The sequence below is a fragment of the Clinocottus analis genome, unplaced genomic scaffold (assembly GCF_023055335.1).
Source record: "Clinocottus analis isolate CAN_PGR_092001 unplaced genomic scaffold, fCliAna1.0.p SCAF_9, whole genome shotgun sequence".
Lineage (NCBI taxonomy): Eukaryota > Metazoa > Chordata > Actinopteri > Perciformes > Cottidae > Clinocottus > Clinocottus analis.
The window spans coordinates 16444508-16463586 of NW_027176251.1; the positions used below are offsets into that span (position 1 = coordinate 16444508).

A 19079-nucleotide genomic window follows, 5' to 3' on the forward strand; every position below is an offset into this window, starting at 1 on the left:
GCTACGTTCATGCACTGTCGGAAAATAAATGCGTGACAACGCTTCTCAATCGCCATAAATACTTTCTTTATTGTTAACCTTTACGTTTGTGTCTGAATATTGTATACACATTTCTGTGTGTTTAGATAATATTATTGGTCTCGAGGGCTATCGCAATAACTGCTTTTGTTGGATAATATGATTGCTATGAACGATATAATTTTGCAGTTTGAAACAATTGGGTTTCACTTGGTTTATGAATATTGTTCAGTTTTTTGTGTGAAATCTTTTAATCTAGAAATATATATATATTATTATTATTATTATTATTATTATTATTATGGAACGTTAAAAAATAACTATCCCAGACACAGAGTAAGACTCACTCTAATTTTTCTATTGAAAACAATTAAATACAAAACCTGAAGAACGCAAATACACCATAATGTAACTCTAAGTATATTTAAAATGCATTTTGATAATTCATCGTAAACCATTTATTACACACATCAAATGAAAAGTTGCCTTCGTGGCGGAGTGCAAGCCTTAGTTTGTAAACACAACCAACGCTGTCGTCACCACAAACGGTCCAATCAGCTCATGGCGGGGACGGAAGTGGCACATTTAAAAACTGGCAGTTGTCTGCGAGCCTTTTTTCGTGCTCTACAAAGTGAAACGGAATTAAAGACATCGTAAACAAGGTAAGATGTTTTTTATAGAGTAATATTGCCTTATTGTAAACGAATATGACTGTGCACGTGTTTCTTTATACTTTTTGAGTTTGCGTAGTCCGAAGCCCAACCAAGTCACTCCCAAGTACCGCTAATCGTTAGCAACATGTAACTAGCTATCTAGCTAATTGAGCTAGCTAGGTAACGCTAGATTGTCAGCACCACACACGTAAATTCGTAGACATTTTTATGTAGTTATTTTAACGTTTCTCAGTTAACCACACCCAGGCCGATGTTAAACGTCACTCCTATTGTTATGGTTTGGTAGAAAGTAAGGAGCAAGGCCTACTAAAACGACTAAAACGTCTAAAATCATGTCATCGCGCCACGAATGCACTTTGTCATACCGTGCAAGAAATCATTAAATCGTCATTCTTTGAACTGGGTTTTGACGTGCTTGTTGTATATGTCAGTTCATGCACCATGCATAACTAAACTAATGTTAGGAACCTGCTCTTCAATTTCAGATGGAAGAAGAGGAGCACACAGACAGAAAGCAGCAGCTTGCCATGCTCTATCAACAAATCAACAAACTAAAAATGTATTTTAATGAAGGTAATGTCCGGTAGTCCCGTCACTGAGATCCGTTTCCATCAGCAGCCGTGTGTACATACTCAATAAAGTCGTAATAACACCGTGCACTTGTTGCAGATGACACGGACAACATTAACCAGGTTATCGGCTCAAACTCCCCTGAGTCGTGCCTCTCATATTTGGCGGACCTGGAGAAGAAAGGGGACCCCCACTTGGATCGTAACCACCTCACCAGACTTACTGACTTTTATACCCGAGTATTCTCCAACATGCCGCTGGGGACACACTGTCAGAATGAGAGCTATGCCAGGCTGCTGGTCCGATTTGCACAGCTGAAAGCGTGAGTAGCCAAGTTATTACTTCAATATCAAATATTTGTTTCCTTCTACTTTTAATTCTGTATTAATCAGTAGATTGAGTAGCCTGGATTAAATACATTTTGAAATGCTATTTCAAAAGCAGTAGGTTGGGCATTCAGTCTGTTTTTCCTGTTTTTTTTTAATTAGAATTCAAGATGTCAATGAGGCAGAAGCCAACTTCAACGTGGCAAGATCTCATAGCCAGAACTTTGCATTTGTTCACATTGCACATGCACAATTTGAGCATTCTCAAGGTAGGTTTGTTTGTTGGTCTTGTGCATATAATGATATGCTCATTACATGCTGCTGTCTCGGGTGATTCAGTGTCTTCTGTATCATCTGACCAGGCAACACAAAGAGAGGCCTTTACATATTGCAGAATGCTATCGAACTGGGTGCCAAACCAAAGGAGCTCCTGGAGGCTGCCTTGCAAAGCATGCAAACGGGGAAAACACACATCTTCTATTCAGAGGATAAGGAAAACGTACCACGTGAGTATTTTTTTTATTTCATGGAATTACATTGTTTGATTACTTGACCTAAATTATATTAATTCACTTGTCATTGTCTGATTTTCTCATTTTACTGTGTTTTGTTTCTTTTTCTTGCCAGGGTTGTCGAACAGTAATGTGCATGATTCTGTGAAAAAGTGCTCTGTGTTCCAAAAAGTATGCAGAACATCAGACGGCACAGGCGACTTGCAGCTCTCCAGTATTTTTGGTTCAGGGTAAGAATAAAACAACACTTTTTAACATGTAATAAGATCTCAGTTTGATTTAGGAGATATCACAACTTATGATTTTCTCCTGCCTGCAGGGCGGAGCCTGGATCATCAGATGACCAACCATCAGGCTGGAGATCTGGATCTCATTGCAAGAGAGCAGTTGGCATGGTGAGAGTTACAGTTCATCCTATTTGTGTTATTACACTTTTTTTTGTATGATCCTTTTTACTTTGATCCTTTTTTTTCTTCTTTTCTCACAAAGATTGTATAAAATTAATGACCAAATAGGCCTTGAATTGTAAGCTGTACTGTTTGTATTCAGCCAGGCAGGGTTCCCGTAGTACCTTTATCCATCCCAGAAAAGGATGATGATGACGACATTCATCAGAAGCCCTCAAAGGGGAATGATGCATCAATCCACACCAGCATGTCCAGGTAATTCTTTCTACTTTATCTTTTTTTTAATTGTATTCTGTCTTTAAGGAATACTGCACAAAAACAGTTTTGTTGGTTTCACATGAACTCATTAAAAGCATCAAGATAACTAATAATAATAAATGTAATAAGTTATTTCTTATGTCTTATGTGTTGAAAATTACTATGTTTAATTATGTCTCAGGCAAACATCTGGTTCAAACGTCAATCCGCTATTTGGGCTGCAGTCTTTCAAGAAAAAAAAGGTGGATCTTTTATACCATCGAGTGAGTAAAAACAAAATCAAATCGAGCTACAGACGTTTTGTTTGAGCAATGTCAGAATCATCGCAACATTGAGTTAGAGGAAGAAGGGTTGTGTCGCTCTCTTATATTGCCGTGTTCTCAGCCGCCAGCTGTCAGTCCAGAGTGTTGCTCCTGGAAGGACCAGGCCGCTGTGGACTCCACCACCACACTCCTTGACACACAGGACGCCGCAAGAATTGAAGGTACTACAGGGCTTGTTGAGTTGCCAATAAAACATTCGGCGCTGTGGGAGCAGTGTGCATGAAGCGTTTGACTGTTTTGATGACATTTCGTTCCTCCATCCGACAGATGTGACGTTCGACTTCGACCAGATCATCAATACAAATTCCCCCGAGTCGTGTTGGACTTACCTGATGAACCTGGAGAAGAGAGGCACGCCTCACACAAACGTCAACCTCCTCAATAAGCTCAAGGACTGTTATTCTAAAATCTTTTCCCGGCTGCCAATAAGACAGTTCAGCAAAAACACCAGCTATGCCAAAATGCTGGTCAGATATGCAGAACTCAAGGGGTAAGAAAAACAAATTAAGATTGTGATTAGTTTCACAGCATCATCTCTAACAATGTGTGTAATCATCATCACTTAAACTTGTACAGTAACATATGAGTCAGTGATTTGGTGGAAGCTCAGCCTCTACTTTTTATTTTGTATTTTAAGTCAGCATGTTCTAGATTTTGGTAAACCTTCATTTCTGATCACTCAGACAGGACACTCTGAATTATGTCGATGGAAATTTTGTCACGACATTTCAGTGGAGGGAAACCAAACAATATAATGGAATTATTCCCCAGGGTAACCATTTTTCTTGTCTTTTCTCTTTTGCAGGATTGAAGACCCAGAGGACGCTCAGGACTACTTCATAGTTGCCAGATCCAACTGTAAAGGCTTTGCCTTTGTCCACGTAGCACATGCCCAGTTTGAGGTTTCTCAAGGTAGAACGGCTTTATATTTTTAATTTCCAGAATTCTCATCTGACACCGACCAAATGCACAGACTAACAAAGTTATAGATGCACACTTACTGGCATACATGCAGGTTTCCTTTTAATTGATTGTTTGTACAGAAGTGACAGTGTCCTAATACTGTTAAAAGCTCTGACTTTATTTGATAGAGGGGTCAACGAGACAAGTGTTAATTTTACTGAGTAAACATAGCAAAATTACAAATGTTTTTCATCCTTTTCTTTTCAAGGTAATGTGATGAAAGCAACTTCAATTCTGCACAAAGCCCAGACATTAAATGCCAAGCCAGCAGAGCTGCTGGAGATGGCTGTACGTAACCTGAAGGCTGGGGAGAAACGGCTTGTGCCCACCGAGGAAGAGGAGCATCCTGCAGGTAGAGATTAACTGAAGAGAGTTCATGTTAAAACACTGAGGTGGAAACGGTTTGTACCTGACATGGTTTTCACTTTGACCGCCTTTTCTTGTAGATTTGCAAACGGTTGTTGCGATGAGTGTATCTGCTTGTGGGAGAAACCAGGAAGTCCAGGTTCCCGCTCGGGTCCCTGTGAGACGTTCAGCCGAACAGCCCAAAGCTGCCGGCAAGGAGCCTTCATCGGAGTGGAAGATGCCAACTTTCCTCAGCCGGCATGTTTCTCCAGAGGTCTGATGACATTCATTACTGCTGTTTTCTGTGCAATGCATTTAGAGTAAATGTGTAAATGTGTAAATGTTTCATGAACTGCTCTTTCTTACTGTCAGATTTGTGGACTAATAACTACTTTCCCTTATTTTCTTTTAGTTTGTTATGTCCATTCCACCTCTTTATTCTGATATATATATTGACCACTTCACATAATTGCTTCATCAATTGTGGTCAAATGATTTTCCTCCTAGGATAAACGAGCTACACCTCCTGACCCCAGACCTGTTCCCCGTTTGCCCGAGTCCCTCCCTACTCCATCCCTCCAGCTTCCTTCAAGAAAGAACGCACAGGCAGTCTGTCAGACACCTAACGGCAACAGGAACCCCCATGCGAGCAGGTATATTCTTGACCTGCGTGTCTGGCGGTCCGGAACGTAATCAGTTTGCTTTAAAAGGCCTTTTTTTTCTTCATGTGCTGCTTTTTTATCATTATTAAAACATGCTTAATAACGCCATTTTCTGTCCCCCCCAGCTTTTTTACTCCTGTCGTAAAGAGGGGCCCTGAGGTGCCTTCCTCTGCAGCGGCCGCACACAGAGCTGGACCCGCTCAGCAGCCGTGCACACCGCTAAACCAAGCGCCGTGCTTCCAAACTCCACAGGTATAACATGTTCATGCCCTACTTTTGCTGTTATCTTAGATACTGAATCTATTTTTAGACTCAGAGGGACCTACTGCAAGTGTCTATGAGTTCTTCCGTGACACCAAACAGCTGTCATAACCGATCAAGCAACAATAACGTAGCAATCGGAAAGCTGTTTCATTTTTTGGTGTGTGATGTAATTTTAGTTGATTTCCACTCAGTCGCATGCTATGGATGTACTTCAGTATGAATGGACAAAATGATTGGGCAGAGATGAAATGTAGAGATCAACGTTGCTTGTCTTGCAGTGTGAAACGCAGAGAGACCGTTTTTTGTTCTGAAATAACCTCCACAGGGCATATTGTCGACTGTATTAACATGATGAAATTACTTTTTGTTTAAATTCCATTTTAGTCGTCCCTGTCTGCGTTGTCAAATGAAACCATCACCATTAAGGGCAAGCAGTTCTTCATACTCAAGATGATTGGACGTGGTGGATCTAGTAAGGTAAAAACACAAGTTGGAAATTTCCCATTATGTCACGCCGATCAGTCGCTGTTTGCAACTGTCGTCATCGAGCGTGTTTTTGTTTGTTTCAGGTCTACCAGGTCCTTGATCACAAAAAGCAGCTGTTTGCTGTGAAATACGTCGACCTCGAGGAGGCGGATGCTCAGACAGTAGAAAGCTACAAAAATGAGATCGAACATCTGAACCACTTGCAGCAGTACAGCGATCAAATCATCAAGCTCTATGACTAGTAAGCACATGTCAATTCATTTTTACATTGTATTTATATACAAAATAAATAGTTCATATAATCATGGCGGATGTATATGTGTTTGCAGTGAAATAACCAACAGCTACATCTACATGCTGATGGAGTGTGGGAACTTGGATCTGAACACTTGGTTGCGAAACCGCAAGACTGTGAATCTGCTGGAGAGGAAGTTCTACTGGAAGAACATGCTGGAGGCCGTCCATACCATCCACAAACACGGTGCGTTCTTTCTGTTCCTCACTATTGTTCCTTCATTCTCCGTACTTTTTATTAAAGAGCATGTGAAGTTCATGTTCATTTCTAACACTTCCAAACATACTTCTTCATACGTCTTCTGTCTTTTTTACAATTTTTATTTATGCAGGAATTGTCCACAGTGACTTGAAGCCAGCCAATTTTGTCATTGTGAATGCGTCGTTAAAGTTGATCGACTTCGGCATCGCCAACAGAATCCAGCCAGATGTTACGAGCATTATGAAGGATTCACAGGTAAGATTTACTATGTATGTATGTGCTACGTGGTGTTAACGTGCAGTGATTAGTGCTAGTGATTACATTCTAAGTACTTTGTTGACAAACGGATGAAACCAAGTGTAAATGCTTGACATGCATCGATCAACACTTTACTGCTCCATGTAGGTTGTTAATGCTGACTACTGTACGCACACAGTTGTATTGATGAAAAGAAAACTTGCAATAGACTCAAAACAAACATACTCCCTCTAAAATTGTTCTAAGGATGTTTTAAGTGTAGGAAAGTCAGAGCAAAGGTAGCACTGGATTTTCCTGTAAACACGACAAGGCTGTATCGGCTCTATTACTCCAAAAAGGTGTCCACCCATGTAATGTGTCGTGGTTTGTCAAACGCAGGTTGGAACCTTGAACTACATGCCCCCTGAAGCCATCAAGGACACCTCGTCCCAGGCAGGAAAAGCCCGCTCAAAGGTACCAAGCTGACTTTGTTGGTTTAAACATTCGAAGCAATCCTTTTCTGATTGCGGCGTGGTTGTCAAAACCCTTTTTTCTCTTTGTTTCTCCCAAAGATCAGTCCCAAAGGCGACGTGTGGTCCCTTGGATGCATCCTGTACTGCATGACTTATGGGAAAACTCCATTCCAAAGCATCACCAATCAGATCGCCAAGTTGCACGCCATCATCGACCCTTCTCATCGGGTGGAATTCCCTGACATCGCGGAGAAGGATTTGCTGGATGTGTTGAAGGTGAGAGACCACCACTGAATCTATGAAAGTAAAGTGAACACAAAAGATATGTCAAAGATTTAGAGTTTTGAAATTATGGTGCCATAATGGAGGAAACCCTGCTGGTATAGAAGCTTGCAATAGTCGCCTCACTTTATTGTGCTTCCATTTTTTGACAATACATTTATGTACAGTGTACAGTGCCTAGAAATGTGTGGTGCAGGCCAATAGTTTACTTATTTATACAATTAATATAGGTCATCCTATCGCATAAATTTGATTTATCACTTTTACGCAAGAGTGAACGCCTAATCCCATCCTTTGAGTTTGAGTGTTGTAAAATATTAAAATAAGGGTTAAACATACATTGATTTATGTGACAGGTTTAACCAACATATTGATAAGCAGTGAACATGCAGGGACTGGACATTGAGATTGTAAAATCCTACAGTATCGTGGTGTATAAATATAACGTCCAATAAACTGGACTGACCACACACACACACTTAATAAAAAGAGACTATAGACTACAAAACAGTTAATATCACTTTGGCCACTTTAATTACGTTCAACTTGTGCAATATAAATACATTTCAATATTTTTGTTATATACTTTGTATTCTGGCTATATTTAATATGGCTATTCTGGACTATTCTTTACTATTTTTATTACTGTTTATATTACTCTATATAGATTTGTATTTACTGTGCCTCTATTGTGTGCACTGCTGCAAATTTCACCACTGCGGGACTAATAATGGATCATCGTATTTTATGTCCGTGGATTATTAAGTGAAATCGGTTGCTTTGTCTGGTTGTTTCAGAGGTGCTTGATACGAAACCCCAGAGAGCGAATCTCTATTGCAGAGCTGCTGGAGCACCCATACCTGCAGCTGCAGACACAAGAATCACCTGAACCAGGTATTTATTTATTTATATATACACACCCATCAAACCGTATACTTGGAAGCTAACGTTGCTGTTCACCGAGTCTCGCTGACCCGTACTCGACTCTCCTGTTTCAGAAGGTCCAAGTAACCGTGAACTCAGGAAGATCCTAACAGACCTCGCAGCCCTCCAGTCTCCAAACAGCATCATCCGAGCTGCGAACGTAAGATTCACGAGGCACAGCGTTGGACTTTGACTTCGTCCACCAGTTTCTTAAATAGTAACTCTGCTTTCTGCTTTTAAACAGAATCTGGCCAAAATGTGCAGCAGCGGCAGGAAGTTGGATGTTGCAGAATGCGCAAAGTCGTCAACCTCGTGAACCTGGAATGTGATGTGGAGTTTTCTTCTTTTTTTGACCTCTCTTAACCACTTCAGTACAGTAACAGTACTTTCTATAAAATGTAGAACTAACAAATAGATGTTTGTGTCTTTGACACAAAATCATTATATTACTTCATTTTTACTGCTGTTGAGTACTGATAATCAATGTGAGCATATAGCACAGGCAAATAAAAGGACTGTATCCTTAGGACTTCTGGATTTATTTGTCTCCCCTGGCTGCCCGACGATGTGTGCTATTTTAAGGCATTTCTTTGTGATAGAAGAGATTGATATGTTGAGTTCATCAAGGTATTCACTGAATAAAAATACTCAAAACACAGTGAGAAAAATGATTTGGGGACATCCTGCTGTTTTTTTTTTTTGTCAATGACTGAATTGTTTGGTGTTTGGATTTCTTGAAATTCCAAACATCTAGTGACTCTAATACAAACGAGAAGTTTTTAACTTTCGTAACATCCTTAAGTTACCCCTGAAATCTGTCAATTTAAAAATGTATACGTATGCAATATTTATCTAAACTTGTATATTGGATTGTGGGCCACCATATACAAGTCACAGGTTAAAAAAAAGAGGAAATGTAAACATATTAAAAGTGATATTAAAATAAAATCTTCAACCTTTTAGCTAAATATGCTGCATGGCCAAAAAAAAAAAGTTGCCACCTGGATTTATCTGCTACTTCCTCCTATACAAGCCTGTGGGGGCAGTGCTATGATCTGGGGTTGCTGCAGTTGGTTAGGTCTAGGTTCAGCAATGACCAAGTTATTCCATCAATGGATTTTTTTTCCTTGGCACGGGCCAAGAAAAAATATTCCGAGATGACAATGCTAGGATTCATCTGGCTCAAACTGTAAAAGAGTGGTTCAGCTAGCATGAGACATGATTTTCACACATGGAGTCCAGACCTTAACTCCATTGAGAATCTTTGGGATGTGCTGGAGAAGGCTTTGCGCTGCGGTCAGATACTATCCATCAATACATCATCAAGAAGAATTAATTTCTTGGTAATAAATGAATGCAAAACTGGATGGAAATAAATCTTTTTTACATTGCAGAAGCTTATCGAAACAATGCCACAGCAAATGCGTGCACTTGCTGTGGCATTTGTGTGTGACCTTTTTTTTTGGCCAGGTAGTGTATAAATGGATGAGAGAAAAAATCTAGCTCCAAGAAATGTTATCAGACCCATGATTTAAAATCCCAAACCTGTTTCTTAATATTCAAAGTTGTAGTTGATGGTAATTTTTACCAGGTGTCCCTGAACTGATCATGCAGTTCAGGGTGCTAAAGGGAGCTGCAATTTTGTTCCGGGGGAGCGTCAAGCTTATCCAGATAACATAAGTTAGCCTGCGCCGGACCAAGTTCAAGTTTTTGGATGTGTTGCTATTTGCTAAGATAATTTTGCCAAACTTGCTTTGTGCAACCGAAAAGCCTCATTTATGTAATCTTATCCTGAATATTATCCAGCAAACTCAGCTAGCCAGATTCGAGTAACGGGGCCCAGGGCTGCGCTGATGCAGACGCGTCAACATAAACACTAAAAACTGAAACTACTGCTTGACACTGAGTAATTTTTGCTTATATCCATGAGCGTGTGCTCTGACTCATCCTATGCCACCCTCCTTTTGGACCAATCGCAATCTGAGGCTGACTGGCATGCAGAAATGAAACAAGAGGTCTCACTCTGCCTATATTTCTGGGTATCACAGAGTACGGACGCATCAACATGTTACAAAATATATTGTTTATGATAATCATATTGTTGAAAGAAGATAACAAAATAAATGTTTTTTCTGGTTTTTAATCCGCTGCTGAAATATTATTTGTGTATTTAATTAAGAGTACTGATGGAAAGCCCGAGTTCCATGTGTCAGATTGTGGCCAGTAGAGTGACGATATCTTCTCTTTAATATACGATCTTCGCACTTTGCCCTTCCTGGTTAGTTATTACAACAACAGCGATGGCGGCCGCTGCACGGTTCTTCATCCGAGGTACACACTCGAAACTTTCAATCTCTGGTGTTGGCACCGGCACTCAGAGCTCATTTGCAGCCGCTCTGCTGAAGCTGTCGCCCAGCTCCAGTTCCGGCTCCAGCACAACAACACAACGAAGGCATGTCGCGCACTTCTCCTTCCAGCCTGACCCCGTGCCGACACAGTACGGTGAGTGACTGGGGTTAGCCTGCTAGCGTTAGCTGCCACAACAGGAAATACTTATGTAGCGCTAGACGTGCATATGCTGGGTGTATGAAAAAGGGCTGTGGGGGTAAAAGTGGGTGCAATTGCGATATGTATGGAGTTGTCAAACCGGAACGGAGATGCATCTTGTCACGTCATCTTACCCTGGGTCTAACTCTCTGTGTTTCAATATGTCTCCTACATCCCTGAAAAGTAACTCCTCAGTGCCTTTTTAGGTTTCAAGTGTCCTCCTCGCACCTGTGAAAACATCCCTCTACTGTCAAAAGTCTTCACATAGACCACTCTGCACAGTGAAGCTCACACAGGCTGAAGGACATTAAAAGTAAGCTAGCTGGTTTGTAAACATGGCACATGCTGCCTCAGTAATGCTGAGCAACTAGCGTTATAGATAATGTAAAATGCTGACATTGCTTAACAATAAAGAAGTATGTAAAAAAAAAAGATGACCTTTGGCTTATTTTGTCGGAGAACAAGGCTTGTTTTGGCAAATAGCGTTTGAAGTGACCCTATCACACCAGAGACTGGTTTCCATATGGTCTCTCGTAGTCTGAGACACGACTCTCTCCCTCCACAGCTTAGTCAACCAGGATGTTGCTACTCTCAACGAGTGCTAACATTGTTCCTGGATTCAGTAAAACAAACCAGTACAGAGTATCTTCTGTTCCTTTTCTATAACTGTGGTTTCTTTTCTGCAATAACTGGTTTATGTTCAACAGTGTACGGTTTGTCAAATGCAAAAAAATAAATATGAATGGTTTCTTGTGTTGATGCAGGTTTTTTGTTTTGTTTATTAAAACCTTTCAGGCCCCACCGAGAAGATGAACTTGTTCCAGTCGGTGACAAGTGCTTTAGACAACACTCTCGCGAGTGATCCAACAGCAGGTACTCATTTTATTGCTTTTGCTTGTTGTTTGTGACAGGTCGACCCCTTGACCTCATTCGTCATCATGCAGCTTTTGAGAAAAACCGAACCAAAAAAAAAAGAAAAGTCAGAATCTAAGCTGGGATGACAGACTAAAACATGTAAACCAAAGGTTATTATACAAAGTATGTCACCCACGACTTGGCTCCATCGCCATTTGTAGTCGTTATCAATAGAAGACCTACTACTAATCGTGTCACAGGGGTCTGTTAGAGGAGACTGCACTATGCAGTGCCATCAGCTTGGTCTTTCAGAGCCATCTGTTTGTCCAAGTTTGTTTTATTAGGAGCAGACGTTTTGCTCATGACTATTAAGACAGGACTCGCCCACTCTTCAATTAAGTTGCAGGTGCAAGGGAGTTCATTTTGTTCTTTTGGTTTCAACACAATGAGTTCTTAATAGTCATGTGCAAATAGTCTGCTCTTATCCAAACCTACATTTGTAAGTAATTGATTGTATATTTATAGGAACATCTTAAGCTATAAAACAACTTAAATGCTGCACTAGTTGAACTGTAAATGGTTTCCCTATCTAATAAGGTCAGTGAGAAGTGTAACTTTTTGTTAATTTAAACACCTCCTTAGCGCGTCAGGCCCTTGATAAGAGAGCTTGTCTTTAGACTGCACCCTGATATTGGCAGAAACGGATAGATGGTCCTTCATATGCAGGTTTATGTATGTGGGACACACCGGGGAAACATCCTCAGTTGCAATGCCAGACCTAATGCCATCACCTATTCTGACATCGTATTTGTTCGTCCCTTTATGTGAGGAAACTTCCCCACACAGAAAAAAAAGTAGGAGAAAGTTAAGAAGAAAATATGAAAAGTTTTTCACGACTGGTAGATTAGTAACTATTAGTTCTTTGTCAAAAATAATTCTAGTTTTCTTTTTCTTTCATATTGTTGTGTCCACATCGATCTATTCTTGCATATTCTGTTCTTAAATGCTGAAGAGAAGTTACAATGCACTGACTGCCCGTGGTGTGCGTTTCCCCCACAGTCATCTTTGGGGAAGATGTTGCCTTCGGTGGAGTATTCCGATGCACAGTGGGTCTCAGAGACAAATACGGTAAGATCTTCCTCCTCTGCCTGCATTGACACAAGCTTGCCACAAGGGGGCAGCAGAGGATTGTGAAAATCCAGCTACTTCCTCTCTTGCAAGGTCGCTCTTACTGTTCACTGTTCACCTCAAGGACCAGAAGGATCCATTTGTGCTCATTTATCCTATGGAGCAGCGGAGCCTGACCAATGAGATACAGCAGAGCTGATGAAGAATGTCAAGGCCCACAACTGAGTTTGTTTTTGGAAACTCCTCCTTTCACTCTGGTGCTCAATTGTTGCTTGAGAAGTTGCTAAAGTAGTGCACCAGGCCCATTAAACTAGTTTGCGAGAACCCAGTGTTCTTGTTAATATGCCTCACGGGAATATGATTGTAGTCCTTTTTTAAAGGGTGAATCCGATCTGTTCTCTGTGGATTCGTTCTTTCCAGCAGGCAGCAGTCGGGGCACTGGTCATGGCAGGAACAGCACAGGTGCCACTTATAGATTTCGACAATGGCTCCGTTCTATTCAAGTGTCCAGAGGAAGCGGTGACATTGAGCCAGCGTGCACGCTGCCAGGAACCTGACACTGAAGCAGCTAAATGGAATGCAGCCACCGCTCATTTTATTATATACACCTGTGCTTTCTTTCCCCATCGTAACCTGTTAAAATGCCTTCTGTGAAAAACGAGCGAATTGGGGTTTAGCTGCTACTGCTACTTGCTTTGAAGTTGGAACCCGCAGACAGCACTGCTCCTGCAGTTGATTAGATCAGTAGTTCATGTGTCTTCCTGGTATTAGTTGGGAAGGATTTTCCCTTCAAAGGAAACTTTCCGTTCCAGTTTGATTCTGAATTGGGATGCACCGACGCCATTTCTTTCACACCAAATACTAACATTTTATTACTTGGTAATAAGTAGTATTTCATATAACAACTTTAAAAACATGTTTTTTTTCATCATTTGCATCAAAATGATGCTCTTGTTGACAGTTATCCTGATACAAAACAAATCTTCGTTCCTTGCATTAAGGATGTTGATAATTAACCGTCGCTATCTAAAAAAAGTGACAAGAAATATTAAAGTTTTTTTTTTAAAAAGCGAATCAAAACTCCAAAAGCAGAGTATTATGGTCTCTTTTAACGTTCAGACCGAGCTGGACTTTGACCCCGTTCTCTTTAATCATCTGCTGGCCAACAAGCAAGACACAGGAACTTGGCTTGGATCTCCTAGCGATTCTTGGGGAGTAGTAGCATTTACTCATCTACAGTGACAGTACACTCACACACACACACACTCACACACACACACACACACACACACACACACACACACACACACACACACACACACACACACACACACTGCTTTGTTCACAGCTGTGACTTCATACGAGTGAACACTCCTCAATGTTACGCTGGGGTTGCAACAAGGACTCTGCCAGGCAGACTCACAGCTAAATTAATTGATGGGCTGGAAACCTACTGGCGACTGCCTGTGAGGCAGACACACACTGCAGCAGCTGGTGAGAAATAATGTATACAACCTGTTGGTGCAGCAGGTGATCCTTACAGCTGGGCAGATTATCGGGCTCAAATGACGAGAAGTTTGGGTCACGTTGCTGTGGCGCTATCGGGTGCGGTTGCATTGGATGTAGTTTAACGAGCACACAAGCACAGTATCGGACCCGATACCCAAAGCTGGTATCGGTGCATTCCTAATTATGTAAGTTGATAGTCAGACAATGAAAAATAAATCTCTTATGAGAGTAGAAAGGACAAAAAGCTAAGCGTTTCCTATATGTAAGAGACTCTGGGCAAGATCCATGCTGACGAGAATAAAGGTATATAAAAGCAAAAGTGGTTGGAACCAATTATCTCTTAAGTATTAAATTACATTTAAACCAAAATTAATTTGGTATTCACTCTCAGAGCAACAGTGGTGTGTGTTTGTGTGTGTCTGTGTTCGATAGCATGTGAGTGTGAAAGCCAGCCCACAGTAGCCGGCTTCGCCTTTTGTTTTCATTGACGTCAGAAGTGTTGACCTTTTGGAGAGGGATCATTATTTTCCATCTCATCCTTGTGTACAGTGACGAGCGCAAATCGGTTTCTATCCCTCTCGCTCCTCTCGCGAGTGGCACACCTCGCTCCACTCGCATCCATTATACATGGCAGAGGTTAATGCAGGGCGGACGCTATATGAATGGCCTTTGACGAGGCGGACGCATCCATCTTGGTGATCCGGCCCTCCCGACGCTGACTGCTGGCTTGCTCCGAGGGCTTTTGTTTCCTTAAAAACAAAACCGCACAGATTGACCCGCCGCTCTGACGAGCTCTCCCTCGATGCCTGTCTCTGTTTTCACCAAAAGCAACGTTGGCAGACTGCACTGGCTATAAAAGCCAACCAGGCATTTTTTTTTTTTTTTTTTTTTACGAGGAAAATATGGCATTCGAGACTCGTGTGAACAACAGACGCGCAAGCGTCAACCCAACGATCACATCACAGTCACACATCGTGGCATTGTTAAGTCCCCTGTTTTGTATTTTTCCCGTCATTAATTTATTCATTCCTCATTGTTTTGATGGCACACAGAAACGCACACATTACGTGTCGTCACTTTCACGCGGAGGCGCATATTTAAGTCGAATTACGACATTTTTAATCGCTCAATCGTTCATTTTGCGTCGAGGGCCTGGGGTGCTCGTCTAACGCTGCGAGCACCGGGCAGAGCGGGGCACGCAAGGGCAAAGTTTCACTGCTGAGAAGATGAAATCTTCCCAGCAAAACAGAAAAAGACTGGATTAGCAAATGAGATGAGAGCAAAAAATAACACTCTCGACCCAAATTTAGAGTCCCACTCTTGCGGCTCTTTTTCAGATTATAGGGTGGAGGATGGAATTTTTAATTTTTTTTTTCTCTGTGGATGTTGTGTGTGTGCATCACAGGCCTGGTTAGCTGCAGCCGAGGAGGAGTCATCATTTGTCACTTCATTTATTTTAGGGCTGCATGGCATTTTAAGAGTTTTTTTCTTCTTTGCAATGTCATTAAGTGTGCGGCGTGGGCCGTGTTCTGTTTTAAGAAAACAACTCGCTTTTCCTTCGACACCCTCTACAGTTGTGGTCAGTGTTTTCAATTAAATGCTGTAATACAATGGGCTGTTTGGTGATCCCAGCCTGGACAGCGGCTGCCACATCTTAGACCTTAAACCTCTGTGTGATCTTTTCCTCTCTCACCCAGTAGCCACCGGTTCACTTCCACTGCTAGTATTTAATTTACTTAAAAATTGTTCTCTTCCATTTCCACCGCTGTCTCCCCCAGGTAAGGACAGAGTCTTCAACACCCCCCTTTGTGAGCAGGGGATTGTGGGATTTGGTATCGGTGCAGCTGTTGCTGGGGCCACAGCCATTGCCGAGATCCAGTTCGCCGACTACATCTATCCTGCTTTTGACCAGGTGAGTCAGGCGGCAGCTCACGATCAATCTGCCGATTTTTATCTTTCTCAATCAGTCGTTGTGTCCATTAGAAGCCTGTGAAAAAGTACCGTTGTAGTTTCTTGGATCCCACGGTGATGTCTTCAAATGTCAGCAATTTAAAAATTTCCACATTCACAAGTTCTTTTACATTTTGGAGGCCCAAACCACACACTTTTGTCCTTTTTTGTTTAAAATGTGACTGAGACAATTATTCAACCATCAAAGTTGTTCAACTTTCTGTAAATAAATCCATCGTTGCATGTAGCATGTCATCGCGGGCTAATACAGTGCAACACAATAACTATTGGTGTCAAAGAGACAAGAAGTCCAGAGATATTCACGTTGCAAAGTAACACCTGAAAGTTGAAATGTAATTCATACGCATCATATGCTTGTTCTGATGTTGAAGTGGTCCAGGAAGAGCCTCTTTCTTTGCAGTGGCTCGTTGTATGTATTTTTGTTAAAGTGACGGGTTATTATGGTGGAAAGTACGCTGACGTAACTCCTAAAGCCTGCCTTGTACATCAAAATCCTTCTTGGAGTCATAACTTGGACTTGGAACTTGGAAAACCTGGAGGCACAGACATCATCCAGTTACTGGTGAATCAGAACTCTCTGACATATCGCTCTCTAATTGCTCAAAGAAGACATTCAATATAAAAAAAAAAGCCCCTTAAAACCTCAGATTATACCTCAAACTCATCACATTCAACCCTCCTCTGCCGTATGAGGACTAAACAATGAGCACCTATATTGTGTTTGCAGCCTCCAAAACATGATGAAAAACTGCATTGGCAAGAATCTCAAAACAATATTAATCACTAATGGAAGTAGGAGGGATAAAAAAATAAGAGTGGGGAAAACCGTTGAACACATTCGATGTCAATGCTGAGGCTGAGAAAAACCCACCTACATGTTTTTTAGATATAGTTCCCTCACACGCTCGATGATGGCATGTACGTGACCTAACTGTTCCTATAAAATAACGCGTAAGACTTGGGTGACTGCGTCGTAGGCCAGAGTACAAGCATCATTTTAAAGGCTGAAAATGCCAACAGAAAAACACAGTGGCATCAAAAGGTTTCATTCTTGTGTGAGCTATAGTTTGAAATCACGACGCTACTTATCTCTTTGCTCTATCTAAGATACCCTCTCCCCATGCATGTCTACAGAAACACCTAAAAATAATTATGTTCTTGACTGTATTTATTCACCTGGCGCTTCTTCTGTTGCGTGCAGGTGTTAAAATAAACAGACCTGCAATGGTCCAGCGCTTCATGTTCTAAAAGACGCCCATTCTCTGTCTTAATGTGGCGTTAACAGGCCGAGTAGGACGCCGGGCAGCGCTGCCGTTTCACATGCTGACGCGTGTCCTTGCCCCTCCACAAGATGAATGCGAGCCGCTGCTATGTCAAGGCAACGCAACAGAAAATGTGCTAATGGTGCCAGTTTCTGAGAGAATCCTGCTGCAACGGTACATCAAATATGATGCCGGGCTCCCTCTCTCTCGCTCCCTCTCTCTCGCTTAAAAGCACCGCAGTCCAAACTGACCTCAGAGAGACATAAAAGCTGAATGAACAGCACAGTTTCAGGGTGGAAAACTTGGGACACCTTTTTGGAGGATCCCCAGTATCAGGAACTGTAGAAGTAGGTAAAAAAAAAACAGGCACTTGAGGTTATTTTGATCATTAAAAATAAAATAGGGTTTGTAAAAGCGTCAAGGGGGCCAGCAGAGAGAATGGCTCGGCACATGAAGTATCCACAGGTGTCGTCTTTACTTATAGGAACACAAGGAAATGCTCTAACTTCAAGTTGTTGTTTTTCCCTAAATGGACTTGAAAGAGCCCAGGTTTCCCATCAGGGTCAGGAACGTTTCTTCTCCTTTTGTCTCCTTCCAGATTGTCAACGAAGCGGCCAAGTACCGCTACCGGTCTGGCAACTTGTTCGACTGCGGCAGCCTCACCATCCGAGCGCCGTGGGGGTGTGTAGGCCACGGGTCACTTTACCACTCCCAGAGCCCCGAGGCCTTCTTCGCCCACTGCCCTGGCATCAAGGTCAGTGCCTGGTCACAGATTCACACAATTATATGATATATTTTTTCTGTTTTTACGCAAACACATTTGTGAGGCGCAGTCCCAACCTTCAGTCATCAGTTTTAGTCCCGCTAAAGCAACCGCAATACTGAAAGTCACGCGACCGAGTGAATGCAAAATGAGACGAAACATGAACAATCGATATCAAACCATATTGACCGCGGTGTTCCAACAATTAAACACAAGTGAGGAATGTCTTCAAGCTGAAACATCACGTTCCTGGTTTCTCGCATTTCCCCGGATCACTTCACAGATTGCCTGCACACAAAGAGGACAGCTGCTGAACATTTGGAAAAAGTGTCTGAAGGGCAATTGAAAGTGATTTGGAATGATTCAATTCACTCACAGTTAAAGCTGCTCTTCTCTACCCCACAGATACTTAAAAAAGAAATGCTTAGACTCTTACTGAGACATTTTAAACCGTAGAACTCTGGTTTCCTGACGCAGGTTTCTTGTTAGTACTGTCCACTCAGCCATTACCTCAAAACTCCTCCACAATTAAATACTGGAAGTAATTGCATTGATGGTGACGGGGTGTTGTTAATTGCTATCAACAAAATCGTGAAAATATTTTTTTTTTCTCCTCCATCACAACTAAGTCGACGTTCTTAAAAACAAAATACAGGATTTGTTGCTTCCCCATTCAGTATGAAGTAAGAAGCTAAGGGGACTCGAATAAGACAAACGATGTTTGAAAAACAGATCCCCAGGGGCGCCATTGTAGTGGAAACTGGAGAAAATAACTGTCCTGTCACATAAATATAGTTGTATATAAACTCCACGCTCAACACACC

The 19079-nt window shown here is 41.7% G+C and overlaps 2 protein-coding genes across 3 annotated transcripts in view; both read left to right on the top strand.

Annotated features, from left to right (window-relative positions):
• Positions 1-543: 543 nt before the first annotated feature.
• Positions 544-8891, top strand: ttk (ttk protein kinase). The gene is made up of 25 exons (XM_068569872.1): positions 544-680; positions 1178-1265; positions 1362-1584; positions 1751-1857; positions 1951-2094; positions 2216-2330; positions 2420-2495; positions 2650-2762; positions 2947-3028; positions 3150-3249; positions 3356-3578; positions 3894-4000; positions 4260-4403; positions 4498-4670; positions 4904-5049; positions 5184-5310; positions 5707-5799; positions 5892-6049; positions 6138-6289; positions 6435-6559; positions 6941-7015; positions 7114-7290; positions 8094-8190; positions 8295-8380; positions 8465-8891. Exons 2-25 carry the CDS (start codon positions 1178-1180, stop codon positions 8534-8536), a joined length of 3003 nt encoding a protein of 1000 aa, XP_068425973.1. The 5' UTR covers positions 544-680; the 3' UTR covers positions 8537-8891.
• A 1621-nt stretch (positions 8892-10512) lies between these two features.
• The window catches only part of bckdhb (branched chain keto acid dehydrogenase E1 subunit beta), a 46940-nt gene continuing 38373 nt past the window's right edge, over positions 10513-19079 (top strand). The window contains exons 1-6 of one of the 2 annotated variants that reach the window (XM_068569880.1): positions 10588-10722; positions 10974-11080; positions 11563-11640; positions 12682-12750; positions 16038-16171; positions 18091-18246. In XM_068569880.1, coding sequence (XP_068425981.1) covers positions 11577-11640; positions 12682-12750; positions 16038-16171; positions 18091-18246 — 423 coding nt within the window. In that variant the 5' untranslated portion in view covers positions 10588-10722; positions 10974-11080; positions 11563-11576. Of the gene's footprint in view, positions 10723-10973; positions 11081-11562; positions 11641-12681; positions 12751-16037; positions 16172-18090; positions 18247-19079 lie in introns of both variants that reach the window. The other variant, XM_068569879.1, reaches the window with a different exon arrangement.